The 25,900-nt window shown below is 36.4% G+C and overlaps 5 protein-coding genes across 9 annotated transcripts; 3 read left to right on the top strand and 2 right to left on the bottom strand.

Moving 5' to 3' along the window:
* Positions 1 to 561: 561 nt before the first annotated feature.
* Mps1 (Monopolar spindle 1) lies at positions 562 to 5,821 on the top strand. The gene is made up of 8 exons (XM_070659611.1): positions 562 to 1,300; positions 2,114 to 3,358; positions 3,541 to 3,767; positions 3,860 to 4,232; positions 4,373 to 4,524; positions 4,599 to 4,810; positions 4,950 to 5,342; positions 5,682 to 5,821. Exons 2-8 carry the CDS (start codon positions 2,148 to 2,150, stop codon positions 5,709 to 5,711), a joined length of 2,598 nt encoding a protein of 865 aa, XP_070515712.1. The 5' UTR covers positions 562 to 1,300; positions 2,114 to 2,147; the 3' UTR covers positions 5,712 to 5,821.
* Positions 5,655 to 9,367, bottom strand: LOC139104341 (nucleolar complex protein 4 homolog B). Its single transcript, XM_070659769.1, has 6 exons — positions 9,008 to 9,367; positions 8,803 to 8,905; positions 8,136 to 8,549; positions 8,024 to 8,068; positions 7,581 to 7,941; positions 5,655 to 7,511 (listed from the first exon to the last, which is right to left on the bottom strand). Exons 1-6 carry the CDS (start codon positions 9,131 to 9,133, stop codon positions 7,013 to 7,015), a joined length of 1,548 nt encoding a protein of 515 aa, XP_070515870.1. The 5' UTR covers positions 9,134 to 9,367; the 3' UTR covers positions 5,655 to 7,012.
* Positions 9,368 to 9,405: 38 nt separating this feature from the next.
* On the top strand, positions 9,406 to 17,252 carry LOC139104277 (endoplasmic reticulum chaperone BiP). Of its 5 annotated transcripts, XM_070659708.1 has the most exons (11): positions 9,542 to 9,689; positions 9,911 to 10,124; positions 10,284 to 10,431; positions 10,563 to 10,782; positions 10,863 to 11,095; positions 11,319 to 11,535; positions 14,036 to 14,135; positions 14,246 to 14,666; positions 14,794 to 15,159; positions 15,335 to 15,738; positions 15,836 to 17,252. In XM_070659708.1, exons 2-11 carry the CDS (start codon positions 9,997 to 9,999, stop codon positions 16,488 to 16,490), a joined length of 2,892 nt encoding a protein of 963 aa, XP_070515809.1. In that variant the 5' UTR covers positions 9,542 to 9,689; positions 9,911 to 9,996; the 3' UTR covers positions 16,491 to 17,252. The 5 variants fall into 5 exon arrangements, with proteins under 5 accessions (XP_070515790.1, XP_070515800.1, XP_070515809.1 ...); XM_070659689.1 differs by lacking the exons at positions 14,036 to 14,135; positions 14,246 to 14,666; positions 14,794 to 15,159; positions 15,335 to 15,738; positions 15,836 to 17,252 and having other exon boundaries at positions 9,406 to 9,550; positions 11,319 to 12,406; XM_070659699.1 differs by lacking the exons at positions 14,036 to 14,135; positions 14,246 to 14,666; positions 14,794 to 15,159; positions 15,335 to 15,738; positions 15,836 to 17,252 and having other exon boundaries at positions 9,416 to 9,559; positions 11,319 to 12,406.
* Positions 17,253 to 17,399: 147 nt separating this feature from the next.
* On the bottom strand, positions 17,400 to 19,836 carry Pall (F-box protein pallbearer). Its single transcript, XM_070659777.1, has 3 exons — positions 19,556 to 19,836; positions 19,230 to 19,478; positions 17,400 to 19,069 (listed from the first exon to the last, which is right to left on the bottom strand). The coding sequence occupies exons 1-3, from the start codon at positions 19,796 to 19,798 to the stop codon at positions 18,290 to 18,292; spliced, it is 1,272 nt and encodes a 423-aa protein (XP_070515878.1). The 5' UTR covers positions 19,799 to 19,836; the 3' UTR covers positions 17,400 to 18,289.
* A 153-nt stretch (positions 19,837 to 19,989) lies between these two features.
* Positions 19,990 to 23,900, top strand: Dpa (disc proliferation abnormal). Its single transcript, XM_070659579.1, has 8 exons — positions 19,990 to 20,352; positions 20,442 to 20,764; positions 20,865 to 21,760; positions 21,902 to 22,224; positions 22,300 to 22,577; positions 22,655 to 23,055; positions 23,141 to 23,351; positions 23,494 to 23,900. Exons 1-8 carry the CDS (start codon positions 20,142 to 20,144, stop codon positions 23,587 to 23,589), a joined length of 2,739 nt encoding a protein of 912 aa, XP_070515680.1. The 5' UTR covers positions 19,990 to 20,141; the 3' UTR covers positions 23,590 to 23,900.
* Positions 23,901 to 25,900: the final 2,000 nt, after the last annotated feature.

The raw sequence follows: 25,900 nt of genomic DNA, 5'->3' as shown, positions 1-25,900 counted from the left end.
TTTTTCTTTTAGACAAATTTGATTGAAAGTTCGGCTCGTATAAGTTCATATATACTAATTAAGTTTTATTACCACTTATCATATTTATGTAAACAATTTATTTTATCGGTATATTTTGCCTGCAATTTATGTCTCTTATAAACACGTTAATTTTTATAATATTAATAGCGTCTTAGCTGTCGATCGATCGATTCGCTTAAGTTTTATTATCTACGGTTTTATATTAATTAATTTAATTTGAGTTTGAAGTTTGAATGTAAATTTCAAAATTATTTTTAGTACATTGTGGTAGGAAGAGTACAAGTCGCGCATATAAATTCAAAAATTCCCTAGACATCAACTATTAAGCGAATCAATCGAACTTCCACAATGAAAATATGTTATGTTGAAGTTTAAAATAAAAAAAAAATAAATAAATTTGCTATACATTAAGTCTGTAAAAAATGATACTTATTAATCTCTAACTTACTAAGAAACGTTCGAATAATTCAATAAATAATTTTAATTTACTCCGTTAATTGCTTTATTAGGAAAAAAAGAGAAAGAAAACAGTAAATTCTTATTTCACCTAACGTGTATAATTTAATAGAGAGATCTAAATAATATATTTATATAAATACATTACGCATTATAAAAATTACGGCACTACGATACATATTTATATACCGACATATAATTAAAATTAAATAATATGTTAATATTGCAGTGTGCAATTATGGCTCAAACTTTGCAAGTATACAAGTAACACAAGATAATTATTTTTGGATTTGAATATTCCGCCCAATCGGTGTTCTTGAAGTGCTCCGGTTTACGCCTAACGCCATGACGGAAAATGTCTTTAAAGCCGTCGACCAATGGGTGGTGCGCTTGCAAATTCAAACGCGCCTGTGATGAGGAACGTTAACCGGTAGCATCAGGACATTCAAGTTTCGTAAGCGTGACTGTAAAATGATGATGTCGTGTGATGCTCAAGTATACGGAGGTGTCGTGCGGGCGTAAATAAGCCGCTCGCGTGGAGCGCCTTGGTGGAGACGCGATGCGTGTGCATCTTGGATCTATCGATTGGCGATTTGGATCCGTCTACGGAGGCTATTTCGCTTGACAGGTGCTTTCTTTGTTCGCTGGACTCGCGAGATCGACCGACTGCTGACAGTCTTCGCTTCTAAAGACGTGCCAGGAGAACGCTGGATACATGTGAGACACAGCAAACGTCTCGGTAATTGTTTACTACGGGAAGACTCATGATCTATTGGGAAATTTGTCCTGCAAACAAAGGGATAAAGGGAAAAGGAAGAAAAATGTATGTTTGTATTTAGGCTACTTTTGAAATAATTGTGTTTATTAATTATAAATGATAACGTGTGTAATTTGTTTTATAAAATTTCTAAGTGTTGGGAAAAAAAGGTTCTGTCTTAAAAAGTATAATAAAATTGTTTAATGGTGCCTATAGATCTTATACAAAGTTTATGATATATATATATGTTATTTATTTTTGCATAATATTAATAATTTTATATGTTTAATAATTTTTTTTTATTCTTATTTAATTGTTTACTACAAATATTTTATTTTATAGTAATAAGTATATAATAAGTTTATGTAATAATCAATTTGATAATGCATTTATGTTTATATGTTTAATATTTTTTTTTTATTCTTATTTAATTGTTTACTAAAAATATTTTATTTTATAGTAATAGGTATATAATAATTTTATATAATAATTAATTTGATAATGCATTTATGTTTATATGTTTAATAATTTTTTTTTTTTTTTATTGTTTACTAAAAATATTTTATTTTATAGTAATAGGTATATAATAATTTTATGTAATAATCAATTTGATAATGCATTTATGTTTATATGTTTAATTTTTTTTTTTTTTATTTAATTGTTTACTAAAACTATTTTATTTTATAGTAATAGGTATATAATAATTTTATGTAATAATCAATTTGATAATGCATTTATGTTTATATGTTTAATATTTTTTTTTTTTTATTTAATTGTTTACTAAAACTATTTTATTTTATAGTAATAAGTATATAATAATTTTATGTAATAATCAATTTGATAATGCATTTATGTTTAAATACCATATTTTGTTTGCAGATCAAGGAACATTGTCTAAGAAATCAGATTGATAATGTCAGATTTTACAACAAGTGACAAAGTCAGTTTTGGTAATATAAGTTCTGGCAAATTGCCAACACAGAATATTACGCTCCCAAAGTCTCAGCCAGTGCGTCTCAAGGCACTTTTAGATTTATATGAAAGCGACGACGATGATGATGATGATGATGATAAGAGTGAAGAGAAACTTCATCAATCTGAAGAAGAGTCAGATTTTGATAAGTCTTTACTGCAAAACAATTCTGATGATAATATTTTACAGGAAACGCCAGTAGTTGAGTTGAACGTTAAATCTTTATCGGTTGAATCAACGGATGGAGTCGTAAAACGAGAAATTTATAACTCCAAACAAGAGGAAAAAACACAGGAATATCACAGTGCAATTATTGGTTCGAAGAATCATGACTGCTCAATAAGCACGACGTTACCTCCACCATCGCTTTCAATTTACAAAGGAGAATCCAATACTAAACTTGATACTAGTAAGAATTTGCAACCAGTAAACAATAGTCAGATGCATCACGAAAATGCTTACATGTCAGATATATTAAATAGAAAAGATGAGGGGTCTGTACACAGTGCAGCAGTGGAAAATAGGATGTTGAGGAATAGTGAATTGAATTTAAGCAAAGATGACCAACACTATAAAGGCACATATAGCTTTAGCGAGCAGACTAAAAAGGATTGCAATGAGGAATCTCAAAAGATTCCAAGCACTTTGTCGGAGACCATTACGGGTCCGTTTCAGACGTCTGAAAATTTATATTCTGCAAAGTATAATTTACAAACGAATCCTGCGAAGTGTGATGGAAGTGAAAGGTATACACCTGTGAAAAGTATGGCGCATATGGCATTTAGCACACCTTTATTGAACGAAATGAGCAAATCAACTGTAAATAATCATTTAGTCTTGGAAACTCCATTAAAACACGTGCAAGTTAATGTACATCCGAATTCAAGCACGTCGCACAAACAACTGTTTCAAACTCCACAGAACAAACTGCCCGACGATTTGAATAAAAAGCAAATTCAAACTCCACAGAACAAACTGCCCGACGATTTGAATAAAAAGCAAATTCAAACTCCTGCCACGATATTTTCTAATTGCAATCATTTAATGAGACATACTCCGATGGAAGGTAAGAATTTTGTTGGAAGGGATCACATGCAAATGTCTAAGAATGCATTTCGTACACCTATTCTGGAAAAACCAGATTCTTTAAGGTATTATTAACACTATTCTGTAATATTTTAATTCAAAGTAATGCTTTAAATATAAATGACATTTTTTTAAACAAAACTTTTAAATCATAAATATTGTTGTAAATTTATTTGTTGCATTTAAAATAAAAAATTTTTTTATATAAATTTAAATTGCAAAGAATATTAATTTTGAATTTTATTAGGTATTTTGGAATGGACGTTAAAAACATTAGACAACCTTTAGCAGATGCTGTATTAACGCACAGTAATTCTTTGGCTCAACCTTCGGAATCAAAGCCGCTTCTGATGTCCACATGTATCGAGGCAAAAAGCATTGCGTCTGAGCCACAATTAGAGGAAGATAGAAATAAAAAGACAATTGGACTATCAGATAAGAAATTAATACAGACTGAAATACATTACGATAGTGGTAAGTATTATGTCGTATTGAATTATGCTTGATTAAACGTTAATTATTATATAATCATATTTTGCAATCTATTAAGTTTGTATTATATTCAGATTTAAAATCAGACGGTAAAAATTCGCATTATTCAAGTCATGAAAAGCAATGTAAGGAGATGCAGCAGATTGTAGATAACATGGCAAACGTAAACGTACAGTCGTTTACTGTACCGGCGGTATCGAGTGTTCCGCCACAGCAAAAAATGAAAACAATAATCGTGAAGAACAAAGAATATTTAATTTTTGGTTCCCTCGGCCGTGGAATGAGTGGCGAGGTTTTACGAGTGCAGGATATATCGTGCGGTGAATTACGCGCTATCAAATGCGTTGATCTAAGCAAGATGGATAAAGATGCAGCTCAGGGCTGCTTGGATGAAATTTCTATGTTGCATAAGTTACAAGCACCCTGTGTTGTTAAAATGTTCGATTAGTGAGTATATATTACAATATTACAAATGTTTGAAAGTAATAAAGCTCTGCCATCTTAGAGGGCTCAGTGATGTTTAATAAATATTAATGAAACGTTTGCCTTTAACAAATTTTTATAAATTTTGAACGTGATTGTTTCAGTGAAATTAAAAATTATATGGTTTATGTAGTGATGGAAATGGGCGATACTGATCTTAGTCGACTTTTGAGATCCATGTCTAAGATTTCTCTCACAATGATTCTGTATTATTGGACTGAAATGCTTACAGCTGTAAAACACATACATGATAATGGTAAAAATAACATCTAATTGCATACGTGCAATCATTCTGTTTTATTCTGCATTAAAATATATCTATATATTTAGGAGTTATACATTCAGACTTGAAGCCAGCGAATTTTCTACTAGTACGAGGTCGACTTAAATTAATAGATTTCGGAATCGCTTCCAGCGTAAATTCTGACATGACGTCTGTTGTAAAAAATAATCCGATTGGAACATTAAATTATATTAGCCCGGAAGCTTTAATGGACATTGGCGGAAATGTAAATTCGCCTACACACAATGTTAAATATAAAGTAAGGAAATAATAATCCTTTAAACTAGATATCGTGTTTTACAATTATTCGAGAAAACACATGTCGAAGAAACTACTAGTTACAGAAGAATATCTTAAAGTTAATTAGAAACTTATTTGTATAATTTTTTTTCTGGCAGATAAGTTTTAAGTCAGACGTGTGGTCACTAGGATGTATTTTATACAGTATGGTGTATGGATATACGCCTTTCCAACACATACGTTCTCAGTGGGCAAAGATCAACGCTATTACTAATCCAAAGAATCCATGGAATATTTCGTTCCCGACCACGGCGGCCAGCAGGGATTTTCAAAGCTGCAACCGTACACCTCCGATTCTACTTGACGTGATGCAGAAGTGTCTTCAGCACCAACCTTCAGCAAGACCCACAACGACACAATTGCTACAGGTGGAATATGTGCCTACCGTTCCGAATACTGCAATGACCCCAGCGTCTTTAACAATTCCAGCGAATATCCTTGTAAAAGTAAAGTGTGCTTTGACGGAAGACGAGTGGCGATTACTAATTCAAGTAAGAGCTTATTATATTATTATAAAAATATAAAAAGTGTATTTTGAGAAAAGATCTTTCTAATGTAAAAAACAATCTCTAATATAAACTCAAGATGCATTAATGACAAATCAAATTAATTAAATACTTTGCAGTTTTAATTTTTTAATGGTTTTAATATTTAAGTTTTTTAAAAGTTATAAATATTTTTTTATGAATAAAAAGTATAATTTTTGTTAATTCTATAGCAAGACATTGTATTACACTGATTATGGAAATTGTCAATTATATATTGCAACTGAATTAACAATTTAATTAAATCAAAAGCAATAACCTGTTTTATTACGGTTTTTTTTTCAGGTATTGGACACAAAGCGACATTATACATAATGATATAATAATAACTTATCGATTAATGTACATAAAAGCATTTGTATATACATTTAAGAGAATATGCAATAATGTGCAAATATACAAAGAAATGATATATCAAAGGAAGTTAAAAATTAAAATAATATACATATATACAGAATATCCCAGACAACATGTCGCTTTTGAAAATTGTGGTGAAGAAGTTAGAAATGTCAGGTAAAATTTTTTTAATGTGTTGTAAATACCAAACTTTATATTAATAGCGTCACATCGTAAAAGTAAATTAGAATTATCTGTTAAATTAAAATATCTCAGTTTATTATTTCGTTATACACGCATACAAAAAAAAAATCACTATTCGAGAACGTTGTATTCGATAATTGGTAGAGCTGCTGGATTTTGCAAATTATACAAATTAAATGATTGTCTATTTGTTTGCAACCTCAGGCAGAACTGACTCTTTCGCTGCACTAAGAATTTATCTTCAAAGAAGTAAAATTAATATATAACTATATATATATATTCTACTTGCATATATGGCAAATAAATGAATTATATTCATTTCAATTTAATGTTCATTTTTTATGTGAACAAATTTGTTTTTTTACTCATAAATAATTGTTGAAACAAGTACTTATAATTATATGTAAATGTAGTAATGCAAAAGATAATATAAAACAAAAATGTCATTTGTGTTCAAATTATAATTATTTTATGAACAATAAAAATAAATGCAAATAATCATATTTTTAAAAAAATTATTGATATATAATTAATTAAATGTTTTTACATAAAAAAGAAATGTTAATTAAATTCACATCACAGACTATCGTGTTTTTTTGCACTTTGCTACACATGACACATAATATGTTAATATTATATAAATTCTTATTTTATTTATGCAAGTTTGAAGGAACTTGCACATAAAATGGTAACAAAGAAAGTTATAAGCAGCGAAAGAGTTAAATAATGCAAGTTAACGTCGTGTACTTGCATTCAAGCAAATTTACACACAATTGATATGTAAATAATCAAAAGTAAATATACAGGTTTTTCTTGATTGTATCGCGACAAATTAATTACGGACAAATTAATTTTATTATTTTAAATATAGATATTTAATACCACAGGAAAAAGTATGCCGTATCTCTTTCTCATTGTAGATATGCCATATAAAACACAAAAGGTCTATTCTTGATCTGAAACACAAACCGTACATAACACGTAATCTCCGGTTTATACCTTATTGACGACACCGAAAATAACGGCTCCTTTTTGATGATATTGCACTCTCGGCGTTGTGATTGCCGTGTACAGGATCAATGTGTCAGCTGCCAGTATTGCAGTAACTTCTCTCCTTTTGGCAGCGCCATAGAATTTGGTCTCTCAAACGTTAACATGATGTCCTTGACTTTGTTCTTAAGTTCGCTCTCGAAAAGATGGCCACTAGTACGTTCTAATGCCGATGCCATGTCGTATTCAACCGAAGGTAATGGCTCGCGAATAAATTGCGCAGCGCTGGCGATACTAGGTAAAATATGCCACTGTAACGCTCGGATCTCCCAGAGGCTGCTGAGCAACGCATTACTCAGTAATGGGTCACGTTCTTCCATGAGAAACGGATCGCCTGCTCCGGTGCTCGCGTTTGAGGGAGCCTCGCCTCCCTGCGGGTGATCTATCAGCCTTTTCAGTCCCGGATGCCGAAGTAATAAGTTGCCCACGAAAAACAAGATTATAAGGATATCTTCCGGCGGTGCGACTAACGTTAAACGAGCGAGTCGCTTCGCAAACGCTGCTACTAATGCTTCCGGCAGATGTCTGAAAAGTATTTTTAGTTTTCAAATAATTGTATGCAATATCGTACGATAAAAAATGTAAAACACTTACGTCGAGCTGAGAAACAGATCGGCCAAGTAGAACAGACGAGCTTTGTACTTCGTGTGAAAAATTTCAGGCTCGAACATTGAATACAATTTGGTGAAAATGTTTGGATATTCTAAGTTATGTTTAGTGACAAGTATGAATACGCCTTGCAACGCGAGTACACCGACGGGACCATCCACGTCTAGAGAGTCCATCAAAAAGTCAGTTAGCAGAATTGGTTTCTCTAAATGCGATATGACTCTTTCCAACAAAACTATCAGCAGCTGTTTATGTAATTGCGGCGTTAATTCCCAGTGCATAACGCAGGCCCAGACTTTGTTTAATGCACGTTTAACGGTTGATTGATCCCACGTAAATGCAGCTTCTGTGAAAAAAAATTTAAAGTATACAATACATCATATTATATAAAAATGAGAACAGTGATAATGTATATTGTGTATTAATACCTTGTGGCCCACATAAAAGTTCTTTATTGTCCAACATTTTAGATGCTAAAAAAATTTATATAAATTATTTATAATTCAAAAATAATTTTAATTAAAAAAAAAGAAAACATACCTTCTTCTTCATTTGGCAGTGATATTTTATCTATAAGCTCCAAGAGATTTTTAATATAAATTTCCGGTGGTTGCCTTTTTGGAGTCAAAGACGGCAGGCATCTCCACGTATAATACAAAACATCGGGATATCCGGTGATCTCTTGAAATCTTAATATTAAATTAGTATTATCTTTTTCAGGTGAAAGTAGAGTCATAAGAATGAGTTTCCAACGATGCAGAGGAAAATGATATCCCGGGTTGTCGCGCGGTTCTATCGCCGCTTTACCTTCTTCTGCTATCAACTTCATTGCAGTGGTCAAAGCTTGTAGTTGAATAGATGACTTATTTTTTTCCATAGATGCTATTATTTTTTTCCAGACTTCCTCGTAGCATTCTCTCAACCAGGTAGTGTAACGAATTTCCGGGCTAGGTTCTATTTCAAGGTATTAAAATACAAATTTTTATATATATTTCACTTACAGATCTATGTAGTGTAACATAAAATATGTGCAACAGTTCATTCTTTCTATCTCTCTACAATACAGATTATAATTTTTTTAAATAAAATCTACAATAAAGTCTCAAAAAGAATAAAAAGAAAAAGCACAAGAAAATCTTAACACTATTCTTTGTCTAACAACCATCATAAGAAATCTATCAAACCCGCAAGGTTTGCTCATTCTCACCCGAAATAGTAAGAGATATCGAACACTCCATGTACATGTCGCCGCGCCTTAGAACTTCCATAAATATCATTTCTATCGTCAACAGGCACGAACAGGTGGATTCCTGCAAAGAAAATAAAGTTCATCAAGTATCCCTTCGTGCACCAAGATGCGAGTTATGAATTACGTTTACACAGAGGAACATAGTTCCCAGGGATCTACTTACATCCCAGTACCCCATTATGTCCAACAGGTTGTTCGCGTGCTTCCGCGAAGCCAGGAACTCTTGAGCACGCTGGCGCAGCATCCGCGACGTCGCCCGCTGGCCCGGTAAATTCGACGCGTCCGTCATCGTCCGGTCTGACTTCGCCGCTCTTTCCACGCCCGGGCGACTTCGCTGGACTTACGCTGTTGGCCGCGGGTACTCGTGGACGCTTCGACGGTGTGGACAGCTGGTTCCGGCGCCGCTGCCCTTCACGGGGTGTCACGCGTCTCCGACATAAAGGCGGCCGTAAAAAATCGCCACGGTCTGGCCCCGTCCGAGCTAGGTTACGTTGGGTTAGGTCGCTTTGAGGTTAAATTCGAGTTAAATTGCTCCGCGCCAGACTCGTGGCTTTTTAATTCCTTCACGTCACGGCACTCACAAACATTGACGGATATCGGAGCACGCGAAATACGGTCTTCATGCTCACAAAGGAGCACCCGGAATTCTCTGTTTCTAATCACGAAAGTGATTATCTTTATATTTAGCTCGTGCACTTTTTCTGCGGTAAGAAATGTAAGAGCTCTTGGTAATATCGCGAGATATGTTTATATCATGCACACTTGATATTCTGCATGTTAATTCTGTTACGTCACGTTTTCGCGATGTAAAATACACATTATCAGCGCATCACCGTTCATCGTCGGTTAGTTTTTGAATGATCAACTTTACTTACGATCAATTGACGATTTTCAATAATTATTTGTTTGTAAAAGAAGAATTACGTGTGTTGTTAATTTCTTAGGTTTATTACTTTATGTAATCACCTTATTATTTTATATAATTGATGTATTGTTACCTATATATTTACATTTAATTATTAATTTTACTTGAACTAACATATATGTTTATTGTTATCTGAATTAGGTTGATTAAATTCAAGTGATATTGTATTTATCACGCGATAAAAGTAGACACTAGAAGTCCAGAAACAGGTGAACATCTGGAGAACAATGAAAATGACAGCAGTGCCAGCCAAACATACTCTTCACAGTGGGATTTTTCATCCAGTCTTACGAGAATGGCAGTCACCAAATGTTGAGATTACTGTTAATAATCTTATGTATCCGATATTTGTGTCGTAAGTATAGTAATTTCACTCTAATATATAAGTTTACCTGTGTCCTTACTTAGTATTGATACATTTATAATTCCATACTTATTTATTTATTTATTTATACAAGTTTATATTTTGGTCTGGTCATAATACTATACAAATCAAATTTTTTAATAATTTTAGGGACGAGCAAAATGCTAAAGATCCCATTAACAGCATGCCTGGTGTATGCCGTTATGGAATTAATCAATTAGAAAAACTGTTGCAACCTCTGGTTGCAAAAGGTTTGCAGTCTATTTTGTTATTTGGTGTATCACAACATCTGGAGAAGGTACTATTTATAAAGTACCATTATCAAATTATATTATAAAATATATTGCTCTTTTTTTATCGTAAATCATATGTATTTTATGTTACAATATTTTAAAAATAATTATTTAATGTTAATCAATTTTTTTTTAGGACGAGATTGGAAGCAATGCTGACAGTGCAAATAATCCTGTTATTCGGGCTATACCTCTGTTACGAGAAAAATTTCCTAACTTATTAATTGCGTGCGATGTGTGTTTATGCGCATATACGGATCATGGCCACTGTGGTATTCTCAATAACGACGGCAGCATAAATAATCCAAGCAGTATCCAGCGAATTGCTGAAGTTGCTGTATCATATGCAAAAACTGGTATAAAATTATACATTAAAAATTATGCCGAAGATAGATTTATGTGAGATTTATTTGAGAATGTTTATTATGTATTACAGGTGCGCATATCGTTGCACCATCTGATATGATGGATGGTAGAGTAAGTGCAATAAAGCAAGGCTTAGCCGCTGCCGGGCTTTCAAATAAAGTGGCCGTTTTGTCATATGCTGTAAAGTTTGCATCTGGACTTTACGGGCCTTTTCGAGACGCGTCGCAATCTGCACCGAAGTTTGGTGATCGCAAATGCTACCAGTTGCCCCCTGGTAGTAACGGATTAGCAGCTAGAGCTGCTGTAAGTTTTATTTATTAATTTCTTTTTTTTTATTTATGTTAGTGTTCGTACTGTTATTTCCTGAAAAATATTAAATAAGAGTTTATAATCATAATTTTATTTTATAAAATTATATTTAAATTATACTGACGAGTTTGGATCTGGCTGTGCGTTTATAAAGTGAATAAAATTAATATTTTAATTATTTACATATGTATAATATACGAAATACTTATTTTCCCAGGCAAGAGATGTCCATGAAGGTGCGGATATGTTAATGGTGAAACCGGGATTACCTTATTTAGACGTAGTGCGACATACGAAGGACGCGCATCCTGAATATCCTATATTTGTGTATCAAGTATCAGGAGAATACGCTATGCTATATCACGGCGCTCAAAACGGTGCGATCAACTTAGAAAATGTACTCAATGAAATATTGCTCTCTATGAGAAGAGCTGGTGCTGATTGTATCGTAACGTACTTTACGCCATTAATTTTGGACATGCTACATCCAAAAAGTAAGTTATAATCGGAAAACCTAAAATGCGAAAACAAATTGTTTAATTGACTTTGTAATTAAATATTAGTAAGAAAGGGGGAGAAACTTAATAATTAGGTTTTAAATAACGCCCAGCATTTTTTGCCAGACTACGTAGGCTGTTTATTTTAATTTTATCTTACATTTGTTTTTATCGTGAATATTAGAGCAACGCATAAACTCTGTTCAGTATTTAAAATTTGGATTCAACGATGATGTCATGTTTCGTCACTCACATGTGAATTTGTATCTGCGTAAGGACGCCGATAAAATAATGACGTAGCACGATGCGTAACAGGCGTTCCATTTAACTCTTTACCTGAAGATAACGGGCGGGTACCGTTAGAGTAAACGGTGCTACGGTGCATGCAAACTCAGTTGGAACGACGAGATGTGTTCCACTTATCACTGTCCATTTTTCACATCTGAAACATTGTAAAAATCTTGCACGATTTTGTATAAATAAATTTTGAGACGCTGTAAATTAAGAATGGCATAGATAAGTGGATAATTAATTGCCATAGATAGAAGATCGAACAAGATTATTATCTTAATATTTTAAAATAAAATTTTGATTGAAATACTTATATACATTTTTAGAAATATCTTTACAATTATATTTTTCTATATTATTATTAGGAGGGAAAATAACCAAGTACATCGTGGTATGAGTTTAACATTTATACTTTTATTTGAAAATTGTAGTTATATTAAAATATTGTTGATATAGTATATTCTGTATTTTAAATTATTTAAAAAAATGTTATTAAAAATATGTATATTTGATATTATTTTTAAATATTTTAATTTATATTAAATCATGAATCAAATTATTCTTTTTGTATAATTAAATCACATCTTAACACGATTCTGAAAAACCTAATGTTATCATTATTAAATATCAAATACACAGATAAAAAAAATCGAATTTAGATCTTTACATTGAGATTTTCGGCAATTTTCTACATTCCTGCAAAACTGCATGATGCAACTTATAAAATATAATCGCGCAGAAAAATGAATCACATATCTATTTTAATTTTTTTAAATATTTTTATTATTGTTTGTATTTATTATTGTTGTACGTGCCAACTATATTATGGTGATGCGTCAACGTTAATGCCGACGCGACGTCGATGCAACTTTGTTCGTAGTGTGAAAAAATAATCGTGCTTTATCTTGATACGATACGTGATACTCTAAACATTGTGAGCGGTGCATACATCTTGTTCGCGTTCATGACGCCTTCGCGACGACGGTGTTCCACGTGTTCCACTCGCCGTATCTAATCGGTCGGCGGCGAATCGCGGAGGCGCGCGGCACCTTCTAGGGTAGACAGCAATGACGTGGGCCAATCGGGCGCGGCCAACTGTATATACATCGACGAATTGACGCCTCCACTTTCCGTCGTGGCGTCCGCGCTGTCTGCCAATCGGTACCGGCCACGACGTAGCACTCCCGTTAATATCCCGGCCGTCGAGCACGGTGCCGATGTCAGTCGTTGCTTTACCGTTCACCGAGGAAAAACGTGAGATTCTACGGGTGTTACACGAGGAACGTTTTACGAAGCCGAGCCACGCAGCCAGCTGGTGAGTGAATCCGCGCGTCAAGCGCGTTTACTAAGTCTGCGATTTTATGATGGCCCGTCTGCCGCAGTTCGCGGCACCGAGGCTCTTTCAAGCGCGACCGCAAAGGGAGGTAATCCCAAGAATTTTCGCCGCTCTAAATCTCAAACGTTCCACATCGCCGACCCGGAAGCTGTCACTCGTCGCCGTGCCACGATTTTGTGCCGTATTTTTGCGTTTTATTTCAACGGCCGACGCGGTATTTTTCTTTTTTTTTCTTTTTTCTTTCTTTTTTTTTTTTTCCTTTCAACACAATCGCGGTAAGAATCATCTGCCACGTTTGACTTGCTCGAACCTTCGGCCGAGCTTAAGAGCGCACTTTGCGTCCTCGCGTGACGTTAAAAATGTCCGTTAATTTGTTAACGGCCACGATGATTGATCGATCTCGTGTTCCCGCGGCGAGGCTTCTGAAAATCATCTTATCGCGAAGATGACGTGTGCCTTTGCTAATCGAGCCGAGACTCTGTTTCTTCGCGACTTGTAAAAGCTGGTTTCTCTTGGATTATTTAAATCTGATTTATTATGAGAAACTTTATTAAAGATTTTTTTTTTAGTATAAATAAAGACTGAATAATTAGTTAATACCTAAAAGATAATGATAATAATAGTAATATATACGCAATATAAAGATATACGTTAAGCTAAACGTTTAATATATTTTCGCAATAATAAATTTATATTTTAAATTTAACTTTTATTAAAGTATTAATTCTGTGGTTGTTCATATTTCAGGTGTAACTTGTACAAGGCATATTACAGCATACAACATGAAGGCAATAATCACAGTGCTGTTAGTAGTGGGACTGTTGTTAGTCACCACAAATGCAAAGGAGGACAAGGAGAAAGAAGATATTGGTACCGTAATAGGAATTGATTTGGGAACAACTTACTCCTGGTGCGTATACATTATTACTGTAATGAGTTATTAAAAAATTTTTTATTGAGATATAATTTATTTTATATTTTTATTTTACGAAATAATAAAATCTCATGTTTCATTTTTAGTGTCGGAGTTTATAAGAATGGTCGCGTAGAGATCATCGCCAACGATCAGGGTAATCGAATCACACCGTCCTACGTAGCCTTCACCAGCGACGGCGAGCGTCTTATCGGCGACGCCGCCAAAAATCAACTGACGACGAATCCAGAAAATACCGTGTTTGACGCAAAACGTCTGATCGGTCGCGAGTGGTCAGATCCCACTGTGCAACACGATGTAAAGTTCTTCCCATTCCCAGTAATTGAGAAGAATAACAAGCCACATATTAAGGTCGAAACCAGCCAAGGTGAGAAGGTTTTCGCACCTGAGGAAATTTCAGCCATGGTTCTGGGCAAGATGAAAGAGACGGCTGAAGCCTATCTTGGCAAAAAAGTTACTCATGCGGTAGTCACTGTACCGGCTTACTTCAATGACGCACAAAGACAGGTAAGAATTGCGAATAAGATTGACATCTTAGTGTTAGTCTTAATTTTAACTTGAAAAATTATAGGCTTTATTGCTTATTTATTAATTTATTTGATATTTTAAAATTAATTTCTGATGTTTTATACAGGCTACGAAAGATGCTGGAACAATATCTGGTTTGGTCGTAATGAGGATCATCAATGAACCGACTGCCGCTGCGATCGCGTACGGTTTGGATAAGAAAGACGGCGAGAAAAACGTATTGGTGTTCGATCTGGGCGGTGGCACCTTCGACGTCAGCTTGCTCACCATTGACAACGGTGTGTTTGAAGTCGTTGCTACTAATGGCGACACTCATTTGGGTGGCGAAGATTTCGATCAGCGCGTGATGGACCACTTTATCAAGCTGTATAAGAAAAAGAAAGGCAAAGACATCCGCAAAGACAACCGAGCTGTGCAAAAACTGCGTCGCGAAGTCGAAAAGGCCAAACGAGCACTCAGTGCTAGTCATCAGGTATGTAGATGTTTAATTATTTTTATTTATTTGCGATACCGTTATTTCTATTTTTGAAATGTTTCCTTATCAGTTAATTATATATATACTATATATATAATTATATATATATATATATATATATACATTCGTAATTTTTCATTGATTTCATCTATTTTTTTTTTATGTATTACAGGTCAGAATCGAAATTGAATCGTTCTTTGAGGGTGAGGACTTCTCTGAGACCTTGACTCGTGCCAAATTCGAGGAGCTGAACATGGATCTCTTCCGTAGTACTTTGAAGCCTGTACAAAAAGTCTTGGAAGACTCAGACATGAGCAAAAAAGATGTGGACGAGATTGTTTTAGTTGGTGGTTCAACTAGAATTCCGAAAGTTCAACAATTGGTTAAGGAATTTTTTGGTGGTAAGGAACCGTCACGAGGCATCAATCCTGACGAAGCCGTCGCTTACGGTGCTGCCGTACAAGCTGGTGTACTTTCCGGAGAACAAGATACCGATGCTATTGTACTTCTCGATGTTAATCCTCTTACCATGGGCATTGAAACTGTTGGAGGTGTAATGACCAAACTCATTCCAAGGTAAATACGAAAAATATTTTTAACCTTATTATTAAATATTTAAATTATCGTCTGATTAAAAAGAGTTTTTGTAATAAAAATATATTTTTATTTGTAGAAACACTGTTATTCCCACGAAAAAATCACAGATCTTCTCTACGGCATCTGACAACCAGCACACTGTCACGATTCAAGTATACGAAGGTGAACGTCCCATGACTAAGGACAACCATTTGCTCGGCAAGTTTGATTTGACCGGCATTCCACCGGCACCTCGCGGCATACCGCAGATTGAAGTTACTTTCGAAATTGATGCTAACGGTATCCTGCAAGTATCGGCTGAAGACAAAGGCACTGGCAATCGCGAAAAGATCGTCATCACAAACGACCAAAATCGTCTGACGCCCGATGACATCGAACGAATGATTAAAGACGCGGAGAAGTTCGCTGACGACGATAAGAAATTAAAGGAACGCGTGGAAGCGCGAAATGATCTCGAATCGTATGCGTACTCACTCAAAAATCAATTGGCTGACAAGGAAAAGCTTGGCTCAAAAATAAGCGACGCGGACAAAGCCACAATGGAGGAAGCCATTGAAGAGAAAATCAAATGGCTGGAGGACAATCAAGACACTGATCCGGAGGAGTACAAGAAGCAGAAGAAAGAGCTTACTGATATTGTTCAACCGATTATTGCCAAGTTGTACCAGGGCGCGGGCGGCGGTGTTCCACCCACTGGTGGCGAAGACGAAGATATCAAAGACGAACTTTAACTGCAAATTAGCGACCCGCTCATCTCGGTTCGCGACTTAGACTGATTACTCGCCTTCCGAGCAAATATTTTACAGAAATATTGATATACAAGGGAGGCTGGGCGTGGTACACATGCGAGATCATGTTCTCGCCGTACGTTTAGCTGAAAGTGGCTGTATGGTTCTAAGTTTTACTTAGATAATATGTAGCATACACTATCTGTAACTTTAAGGACTAGGTTAAGGAAGACGTTTGAAGCTAAATGTGCAGTGGGAATAGAAGTCTTCGTCATAAGTCTTACGTACATTTTAAGGTAAGTGCAAGAGAATGCTAGTAGTACCAAGTTCTCAGATTTGAAAAAAAACGAGAAATCGTAGATTTTCCCTAGAGTTTTCGTTCTTTTTCAAATTTTGACTTTGATATTGTTAACATTCTCAATGCTGCGCTCGTTTTTCTCCCACGCGACACAAACATAATGAACTCCACTGCGTCGTTAATTTATTTCGAATTGTTTTGTATGTTTATCCACTAAGCGTAATAATCGAATGATAATAGAGCAAAGCGCGTTGAAGATATATGTGTGAGTATGTTTGTGTGATTGAAAACCTGAGTGAACGAATACGTGAAGACGAGCAGGCTTTGTAACTCGTATACTGCCAAGCGAGTTACATCGTACCATGTACAATGTAGCCGTGTCTACGTTTGAGTGAAGTTATATTGCAATATCGCAATACTGAATGTATCGGTGACGCAAGAATAAAGATTTTTTCAGTAAATCGTAATTTAATGGTACATTTTTGTAACCTATTATTACGCGGCACTAAAAAAACAGAACTTAAAAGGCAAATTTAAATCTTGCTTTAATTCCCGAGAAATCCCAAAATGCGACGCCATCGTCGCCGACAGAAATAAAACATGCTGAACTCATATACATGTTAATCATTGTTTAATGTGAATTACAGTCTTTCAAGTATCATTGATTATATAGTATAACTATAGAATAAAATTAATTATATATATGTTAAAGAAATTGTACAATGCTATAAATAAAATCAATGTTTCTATTTAAAGTCACTTTTGTTAATTAAAATATTATTTTAATATTAACTTAATGAAACATACGCGCAAATGTTGCTAACAATAATTTTAGTAAACTATACATTAATGTGTGTGTTATTGCAGTTTATTGTCTTTACTCTTTTTCAAAATTCTTAAATGCAGATTAAAATAATATTTTTACGTAAAAATATTACGTTATATAGCATTCTGATTAAATATGAAGAAAGCGCTGTATTAGCGAATGCATGCGCACTTTTTATCTCTTCTTTATTTTAATAATGCAATAAGTATTTAATTTTTTATTCCAGATTTCATTATCTTCTGAATATTCAAACAAGTAAAGTTAAATTTTTGTTCGTGTATAATTGAGTTGAGTGTTAATTACAAAGAAAAGTGTTTCTTAATTTGTTATATCTAGGAAAGACTGCTTTATTTAATATTCATGAGTCGTAAAATCTGTGAAGTGTGAAAAACGATCTCTTATAAATTTAATATTTTTAAATGTATACTTTGAACAAGAAGTCTTAAGCACTATAAACCTAATTAAATAATACATGTTGTGTTAGCCCTATAATAAAACAATATACTGTACAAATAAAATTTTTCAAAATCATTTGCGTACGTCTAGATAATTTTAAAATGTATTAAGAGTATGCTATAATCATGATATCCATTTTGTTGAAAAATGTATTATATAAAGAGTATAATATATCTGCAAAAATCGTCGTACTAAAATTCTGAAATATAAAAAAAAGCCAAGTTAACGCGGGCATGACGACGCTTCGACAAAGTAACTATCTAATGTATTTTTTGCAAGTAAGTCCGACATAAATTTCTTAAACTTCATATCCTGAGCATCACTCGATGCTTTCCTCTCAACTATGAGTTTTCGTTTCTTTGCTTGTAATTCATTTGTTTGTTGAAGCGTCTGTGCGTCGGTGTTAATAATATGAGCTTTTCGCTTACAATTTTCTAACGAATCGGAATTTTGTGTGCCCTCTCGAGCTCGGCTCACCTCGCTGGTCAAATCGACCATTTTTTGCTCCCATTCCTCAAGATGCTTTCTCATTTCGGCCAATTGTGCATCTTGATCCTGCATTTTTTTTGCCTGCCTATGTAATTTTAAACTTTGCTTCCATACCAAATTCTCTTGTCTCTGTAGCCTGCGTTTCATAATGGCCATATGATTTCTTACTGATGTGAAGAACATTTTGTTCTTTTTCGTACAATTGTTAATTTTCTTAAAACTCTGATTAAGTTTTTCCGAGCAAGATATACTATGATTGTTGCAATGTGGCAGTGTGGAGTTGTTCATATTCCTATTGTGAGAAATCATGACACCGCTAGGTAGGTCGTATGAGTTTACAGTGCCAACCATGGATGTACAGATGTTGTGCTTCAAATCTGGCAGAATCTTCTCATCAAAATGCTCCATAGCCATGCTACTTATGTCTCGTAATTCCTGAAGTATCTCATGTGCTCTGGGTGGGGTTTTTGTTTCTCGAATCAATCGTAAAACACGAAAGATTTCGTCGATTACCTGACGGTAAAATAAGAGCAACAAACTTATAAACAATGCTCACTAAATTTATACAAATAAGCGTCTATCTTTTAAGATAGACATAAAAAATTATTTTAATATATGTATATTTATTCTCGAAGTTAATAAGGACAATCAACTCATGGGAAAAATGCGTTACCTTTCCGGGAATGAAGCAGCAAACGTTGAGATCGACATACTTGATGAACGTCATTGACAACATAGAAATTCTCGTTTCTATCGCCGTCAAGATATCGCAGTGACGCGCGAGAGGATGGCTCCGACGTTCGGACTCCCTCCTCGGTAACTTGCTTTTGACAGTACGGAGGCATTGCGCGTGATACTTCTCCATGAGAATGAAGCCACGGTTGAGCAGCTTTTTGCAGATCTGGTCAAACTGTCTGCAGACCTGAGCACAAGACGAAATTAATGTCACGTTGCGTATGGCAGAGCAAGGAAGACTTGGACGCTAAATGGCGATCGTACAATCCTATATTTAGATATCTCATCGTAGGAGAGGTTAGACAAAATCGCTTCCAGACAAACGTCGGGTAGATTTATCAGCTGTAGTTGCGCGTTATCGCTCGCCTGTCGCGCGGCGGGCTCGTACAGGCGCCTACGTTGCTCGTCAGCCATATCAACTGATGTTCTTTTCCATTTAGCAAGTGGAGCGACTGGGTCCCAGGCCCCAGACCAGTGTTGATAGACGGGACGGGTTTTCTTGAGCATGCGCGACTATCGACTCCCAGTCTCCCATCACTACTACTACAGTAGTACTATACCTTGATTGACTCGATCGGCGACGATAGCGTCGCGTTTTGGAATTTTTTGGGAACTAACATCAAATTTCAATGTCCCGCGCAAGAAGTTTTTACCGCTCGTAGTGATGGAAGTCAATTGACGTCGAGTCAAAATAACTTCACTTTTTAGTAGTATATGTCAGTACATGTTCATGGCTTTACGTCGCATTTGCGCGGGAAATTGAGACGGTTTACAAGGTTAGTTGTATATGTAGATCCAGTTGCCTAATTCAGACGAGTTTGAAAGCAGAATTGAATAATCTTCGACGACAATGTCGAGTCCCATGAGACCGCCAAGGACTCCGGCCCAGCAGGATGATAATCGTTCGCCGAACCGTACGCCAAATCGTACGCCGAACCGTACACCAAATCGTACGCCAAATCGTACGCCGACCCGCACACCGAGACAGCAACAGCAAACGCCGACCTCCGTCAGGACTACCTCGGTCGCAGGAACCCCTACTGTTGCCGGGTCCGTCAGAGGTTGAGTAAAACATTTGTCAATTAATCATTTTCGTTCAAATAACGATACGTTATGTTCGACATTATATTAGATTCACTTTTTGCGGTAGGTACACCACAAAGAAGACCAGGAAACAATCCCGTAGACACTCCGTTACGATGGGGAGTCAACCGTCAGACACAGGAAACTATTGCGCCGTCATCAGAAGGTTTGTCTTCTGTACCATTGTCTTCTCCAAATCGTCAAGCGCAGACGAGTCCGCTCGCCGCAGGCATGAGCGAGATAGAACTATCCTCGCCGCTGAATTATGGAACTCCTAGCTCTTTAATGTCGATTCGTACACCTCGCAGTGGTATCAGAGGTACTCCCATTCGACAAAGACCAGACGTTCAGTCTGACAGACGTGTGCGACAAGTTAATTTAGCTGAACCAGTAAGTTAAATAATAAAAAAAAAAAAATAAAAAAAAAACTTTGTTGTATTAAAATAGATATAATTATTGGATTAAATTAATAAATATATTTTATTGGCAGATACCAGAGAATGATGAAGATGGGGAAAGAACATCTGAGACTGAGAATGGTCCACAGCTCACAATTTGGGGCACAAATGTCGTGGTGAATCACATCAAGCAGCAATTCAGACGATTTATTTCATTTTTTATTGATCCTGAAGCAGAGAACGATGAACTGCCTGAAAATATGAATTTAGCAGAGCCACTCTACATGCAGAAACTTGAAGAAATAAATATACTGAATGACCCTTACTTTAACGTGAACTGCGCTCATCTTGAGGCATTTGATGCACAGCTCTACAATCAGTTAGTATTGTATCCGCAGGAAGTTATACCAGCATTTGATCTGACCGCGAACGAAATATTCTTCGAGAAATTTCCTGGGGGAACATTGGAACACTCAATTCAAGTGCGTCCGTATAACGTTACGCGGACCAGGAGCATGCGTCTTTTGAATCCAGAGGACATAGACAGATTGATCACGGTCACTGGAATGGTTATCAGAACGTCGAACATTCTTCCAGAAATGCGAGAGGCATTTTTCAAATGTATTGTGTGCTCCTTCACGACGACTGTAGTTATTGATAGGGGCCACATAGCCGAGCCTACAGTATGCACTCATTGCAACAATAATTTTTGCTTCAATTTGGTACACAATCGTAGCCACTTTACTGACAAGCAAATGATAAAGTTACAAGAATCACCAGATGACATGCCAGCTGGTCAAACTCCTCACACAGTTGTACTTTTTGCACACCACAATTTAGTTGACGCTGTCTCGCCAGGTGACAGAGTTTCTGTCACCGGTATATATCGCGCGATGCCAATCCGCGTTAATCCCCGAATGTCTAACGTACGCGCTATCTATAGAACGCACGTTGATGTGGTGCACTTTAGAAAACAGGATTCAAAGAGGTATAATAATTAATTTTATTTTCAAATTATTATATGGATTCTTATAACACTAATTATTATTCACGTCATACATTTTTAACTTTTTAATTAATTTTATATTAATATATTTCTATTTTTTTAAATGATTTATTGTTTATATAGATTGTACGAGCAAGAAGATGGCAAGAGTCATGCGTTTCCACCAGAAAGAATAGAGCTGTTGAAACTACTGTCGCAAAAGGAAGACATATATGAGCGATTAGCGCGACATATTGCTCCCAGCATCTACGAGAATGAAGATGTCAAGAAAGGTATACTGTTGCAATTATTTGGCGGCACGAAGAAGGAACAGAGCGAACGAACTAAAAAACATTTCCGTTCTGAAATCAATATACTTCTTTGCGGAGATCCGGGTACAAGTAAATCGCAACTGCTACAGTTTGTCTTCAATTTGGTGCCGCGTTCGCAGTACAGCAGTGGAAAGGGTAAATAATTCTCGATAGTAATATATTAAAATCTGATTTTGTGTTTAATATTCAATTATTTATTTTTTTTTTAAGGTTCCAGTGCTGTAGGCTTGACCGCCTTCGTAACAAAAGATCCCGAAAGTCGTCAGTTAGTATTGCAAACTGGCGCTTTGGTACTCGCGGACAACGGTATTTGTTGCATCGACGAATTCGATAAAATGAACGATAGCACGCGCTCAGTACTGCACGAAGTTATGGAGCAGCAGACGTTAAGTATCGCGAAGGCGGGAATTATTTGTCAATTGAACGCGAGAACTAGTATTCTGGCAGCGGCTAATCCTTGCGAGTCACAGTGGAATAAAAATAAAACTGTAAATATTTATTGATCGATATATTTTATATCAAACTGATAAACGTTTGTAATTAAATGTTTTATACTTGTTTTTAGGTAATAGAAAACGTTATGTTGCCGCACACGTTGATGTCACGTTTTGATTTAATTTTCCTAATGCTAGATCCGCAGGACGAGATATTTGATAGGAAACTTGCCAGGCATTTGGTATCATTGTATTACAAATCCGATTTGGAGGAAGAAGACGACATTGTGGATATGAGTATTTTGCGAGATTATATTGCCTATGCTAAAGAGCACGTCCAGCCCGTTCTCAATGAAGAGAGTCAACAAAGGTTGATTCAGGCTTACGTCGATATGCGCAGAGTAGGGAGCGGTCACGGGCAAATCACGGCTTATCCTCGACAATTGGAGTCGTTGATAAGACTTGCCGAAGCACACGCTAAAATGCGATTCAGCAACGTTGTGGAGATCAAGGACGTTGAAGAAGCTTGGAGGTAAGAGGCAATGTATAATTAATAATAATATATAAAGCTAAATATTTGAAGTATTTGTAATAATGTAATTTATAATTGTTGCAAGATTACATCGAGAAGCGTTAAAACAGTCTGCCATCGATCCACTAAGCGGTAAAATTGATATTAGTATTTTGACTACTGGCATGTCATTAGCAGCGAGAAAGCGTAGGCAAGAGTTAGTCGAAGCATTGAAAAAGCTCATCAAGGGCAAGGACAAGGCACCGACGTTAAATTATCAGAAAATTTTTATGGAACTAAAGGAATCGTCAAACACGGTAAATTAATCGATTTTGCTTAATTTTTGCGTTTAGTTGCTATTAACTTTATGCTATTTGCATTGTTACAATATTATTTTACATCTATCGTGTGTCACGAAAAGAATGCTTGTTTAATTTAATTTTGCTTTGTATTTTTTAGTTGGTGACACGCGAAATGTTTGAAGATGCGCTGAAAGAATTGCAGGATGACGGTATTGTGATTGTGGCCGGTAAGAATACAATTCGTGTTTGTTAAAATTATTTCACTCTTGCATCAGTTTTCTGGAATAGTGATCACGGTATGGCATAAACATAATTAATAGTCTGTAGTATTAGTCTTACAACAAAGTATACTAGATGAAATATTTTTATATCGGAATAATTTTATCTTTTTTAAAATCGTTAATAAGAGTAAACCATTTTAATATCAGATAGTGGCATAAGATTAATGTAGTTATATTAATATTTTTTCTACTTTTCAATTATTTTTCGAATTGTACTGGCTAGAATTTGGCAGGGTATTTATATTATTTCTAAATAAATTTCTAAACAGGTATTTTAAATGAACATTTTGTGAACTATTAATAATATAACGATAAACCTCGTGTTAATTGCTATCGACAATTTGAAAAAGTCTTACTTGCGGATGAACATATATATTACATTCCACGCCTACGTCTCATGCGCGAAGGCGTCCCGGCGGAGGCGTCGTACTACGTTTTGCTTTTGCGATGACCTTGGAAACTCCCACGGTCTCACCGCCGGGGGTGGTTTGGTGGGGAACATTCGTTCATCGATGTCCTAGCCACCCACCACCACAGGCGATTTTCACCCCCTCAGGGCCATGGATACCCCGACTTCGTTCGTAACGATCAATGAGGAAACTCGAAGCATACCTGAATTATCGTATCCTAGGAATCGAAGTAGAGTTCGATAAATTTTATGAATACCATCACTTTCCGGACGCTTTCGGTCTCTCGTAGCGGAATAAATTACGTTAAATATCGCTGAAAGCATAATACATCGACACGGATGTTCTCTACGTATGTTAATTCGTTTATAAGAATCTTTATTATTTTATACTCTTCGTTAAAAGTTTCCACTCCGACTCAATTAATTATCTCATTTGACGACGCAGTTTCGTTTGTGTTTTTGCCGTGTATCATAGCCATTGCGTCTGTCAATATTTGCTAAAATAACTGCGCCGTTAAAACGTACGTTTGTGTTGCTGTGAAAAAAAAGGGTTTACAAAAGAATTTCGTACTGCATTGTATCTCACGTAATTGAAATTTATATCTCGCGTAGAGTTTAGCTATACTATTGTGTTTGCCAGCAGTGTTAATTCCGCTACGCCCGCGCGGATTCGGTTGCAGGCTACTTCTGTATCAAAATTAAACTCGATATATCTCGCGACAAGCATGCATGCGTGCCGCCGAAATGTGGCCGGCAATGTGTTCGATTTCAATCGTCATCTGACGTGCTGGACCACCCGCGCGAAAGTGCTCTTTACCCTCGAGCACGCGTGCACTCGCCCCCGTGAGAATTTGCATGCGTGCAACCCCTTTCCCTCCGCGGTCTTGTGAACCGGCTAGTCCGACATGGCCGTGCGATTGCACGTGTGAGCGTGGTCATCGGAGGGAGGAAGAGAATGGAAGCGCGCGTAGATGGGGGATGAATCGAGAGAGAAGCCGCTTGCTTCCTCCCCCGGGGGTAAAGGGGGATGAAAAGAGGCGAGGGGGTGCGCTCGATCGTTAAAGCGGCACCGCCGCCCCTCCACCACGCGTTCCCTCACGCCCGAGCCGCCCATTCATAAAGTTGCGTCTGCTAATTCTTAGCATCCCCTTTGCGCCCCTCTGGCGAATGTGGGGTGGTCCGGACGAAAAAGCGACGGTTCGTTTTCCCGTGAAAAAATTCCGAATACAAATACCAGAGACGAAATATTGTAGTTTGGACGATTGAAAACTACAAAAATGTAGATGATTTCAGGACCCGATCCGTCGAGCTGACAGTGTCTTTTAGCCCCTTGAAGCCCTGAATGTTTAATGGTCTCTCTCTAAAAAGTTGGCGAGCTTACGTAGAACTTGTTGGAACATTTGGGACTAATTTGGTAAGCTCTATAGTTGATATTGCTCGTCAATAATTTAATATATCTAGCATTTTTCATTTACTGCTTTTCTTTCGTTTTTTGTAAAGGTCACGGAGGCGACAGGGCTTTTTCACCCGATCACGATGTTAAATTCAGATTCCATTGCCGGTACGACGGCCGCATAAATCATCCCCGTTTGAGTGCGTCGAGGCTGCTGGGGACTCGTTGGCAATTAATGATTCATTGATGATTAACTATTCGCGTGACATGTGCTCATGAGAGAGATGACTGACCGCAACGCGGCTTCGGCGCAACACCTGGTTCTCGGGATGAGGGCCGATCGACCCTGGCTTGCGCCTGAAGGTCATCGTCGTCGCCGTCGCCGTCGCCGCCGTTATCGTCGTCAACCGGGGGTGGAGTCGAGGGGAGAGGAAGGAGGACGGGATGCCGCAGTGCTCCCGAGAGCGGGCAAATAAAAGGC

This window comes from Cardiocondyla obscurior, linkage group LG01 (assembly GCF_019399895.1).
Source record: "Cardiocondyla obscurior isolate alpha-2009 linkage group LG01, Cobs3.1, whole genome shotgun sequence".
NCBI classification, from domain to species: Eukaryota; Metazoa; Arthropoda; class Insecta; order Hymenoptera; family Formicidae; genus Cardiocondyla; species Cardiocondyla obscurior.
Note: the sequence above shows the minus strand (reverse complement) of the source record. Positions and strands in the feature narration are given on the sequence as shown.

Bases quoted from the DNA above. Each gene is read 5' to 3' on its own strand.
- Mps1 (XM_070659611.1), top strand. From the start codon at position 2,148: ATGTCAGATTTTACAACAAGTGACAAAGTCAGTTTTGGTAATATAAGT. The intron at 3,359-3,540 runs GTATTATTAACA...GAATTTTATTAG, and splicing joins GAAAAACCAGATTCTTTAAG to GTATTTTGGAATGGACGTTA. The intron at 3,768-3,859 runs GTAAGTATTATG...TATTATATTCAG, and splicing joins TGAAATACATTACGATAGTG to ATTTAAAATCAGACGGTAAA.
- LOC139104341 (XM_070659769.1), bottom strand. From the start codon at position 9,133: ATGACGGACGCGTCGAATTTACCGGGCCAGCGGGCGACGTCGCGGATG. The intron at 8,550-8,802 runs GTGAGAATGAGC...ACCTTGAAATAG, and splicing joins GATATCTCTTACTATTTCGG to AACCTAGCCCGGAAATTCGT. The intron at 7,512-7,580 runs GTAAGTGTTTTA...AATACTTTTCAG, and splicing joins GATCTGTTTCTCAGCTCGAC to ACATCTGCCGGAAGCATTAG.
- LOC139104277 (XM_070659708.1), top strand. From the start codon at position 9,997: ATGAAAATGACAGCAGTGCCAGCCAAACATACTCTTCACAGTGGGATT. The intron at 10,125-10,283 runs GTAAGTATAGTA...TAATAATTTTAG, and splicing joins ATGTATCCGATATTTGTGTC to GGACGAGCAAAATGCTAAAG. The intron at 11,536-14,035 runs GTGCTGATTGTA...CAGTGCTGTTAG, and splicing joins GCTCTCTATGAGAAGAGCTG to TAGTGGGACTGTTGTTAGTC.
- Pall (XM_070659777.1), bottom strand. From the start codon at position 19,798: ATGCTCAAGAAAACCCGTCCCGTCTATCAACACTGGTCTGGGGCCTGG. The intron at 19,479-19,555 runs GTACGATCGCCA...TCTTGTGCTCAG, and splicing joins AGATATCTAAATATAGGATT to GTCTGCAGACAGTTTGACCA. The intron at 19,070-19,229 runs GTAACGCATTTT...TTTTACCGTCAG, and splicing joins GCTGCTTCATTCCCGGAAAG to GTAATCGACGAAATCTTTCG.
- Dpa (XM_070659579.1), top strand. From the start codon at position 20,142: ATGTCGAGTCCCATGAGACCGCCAAGGACTCCGGCCCAGCAGGATGAT. The intron at 20,765-20,864 runs GTAAGTTAAATA...TTTTATTGGCAG, and splicing joins AAGTTAATTTAGCTGAACCA to ATACCAGAGAATGATGAAGA. The intron at 23,056-23,140 runs GTAAGAGGCAAT...AATTGTTGCAAG, and splicing joins GACGTTGAAGAAGCTTGGAG to ATTACATCGAGAAGCGTTAA.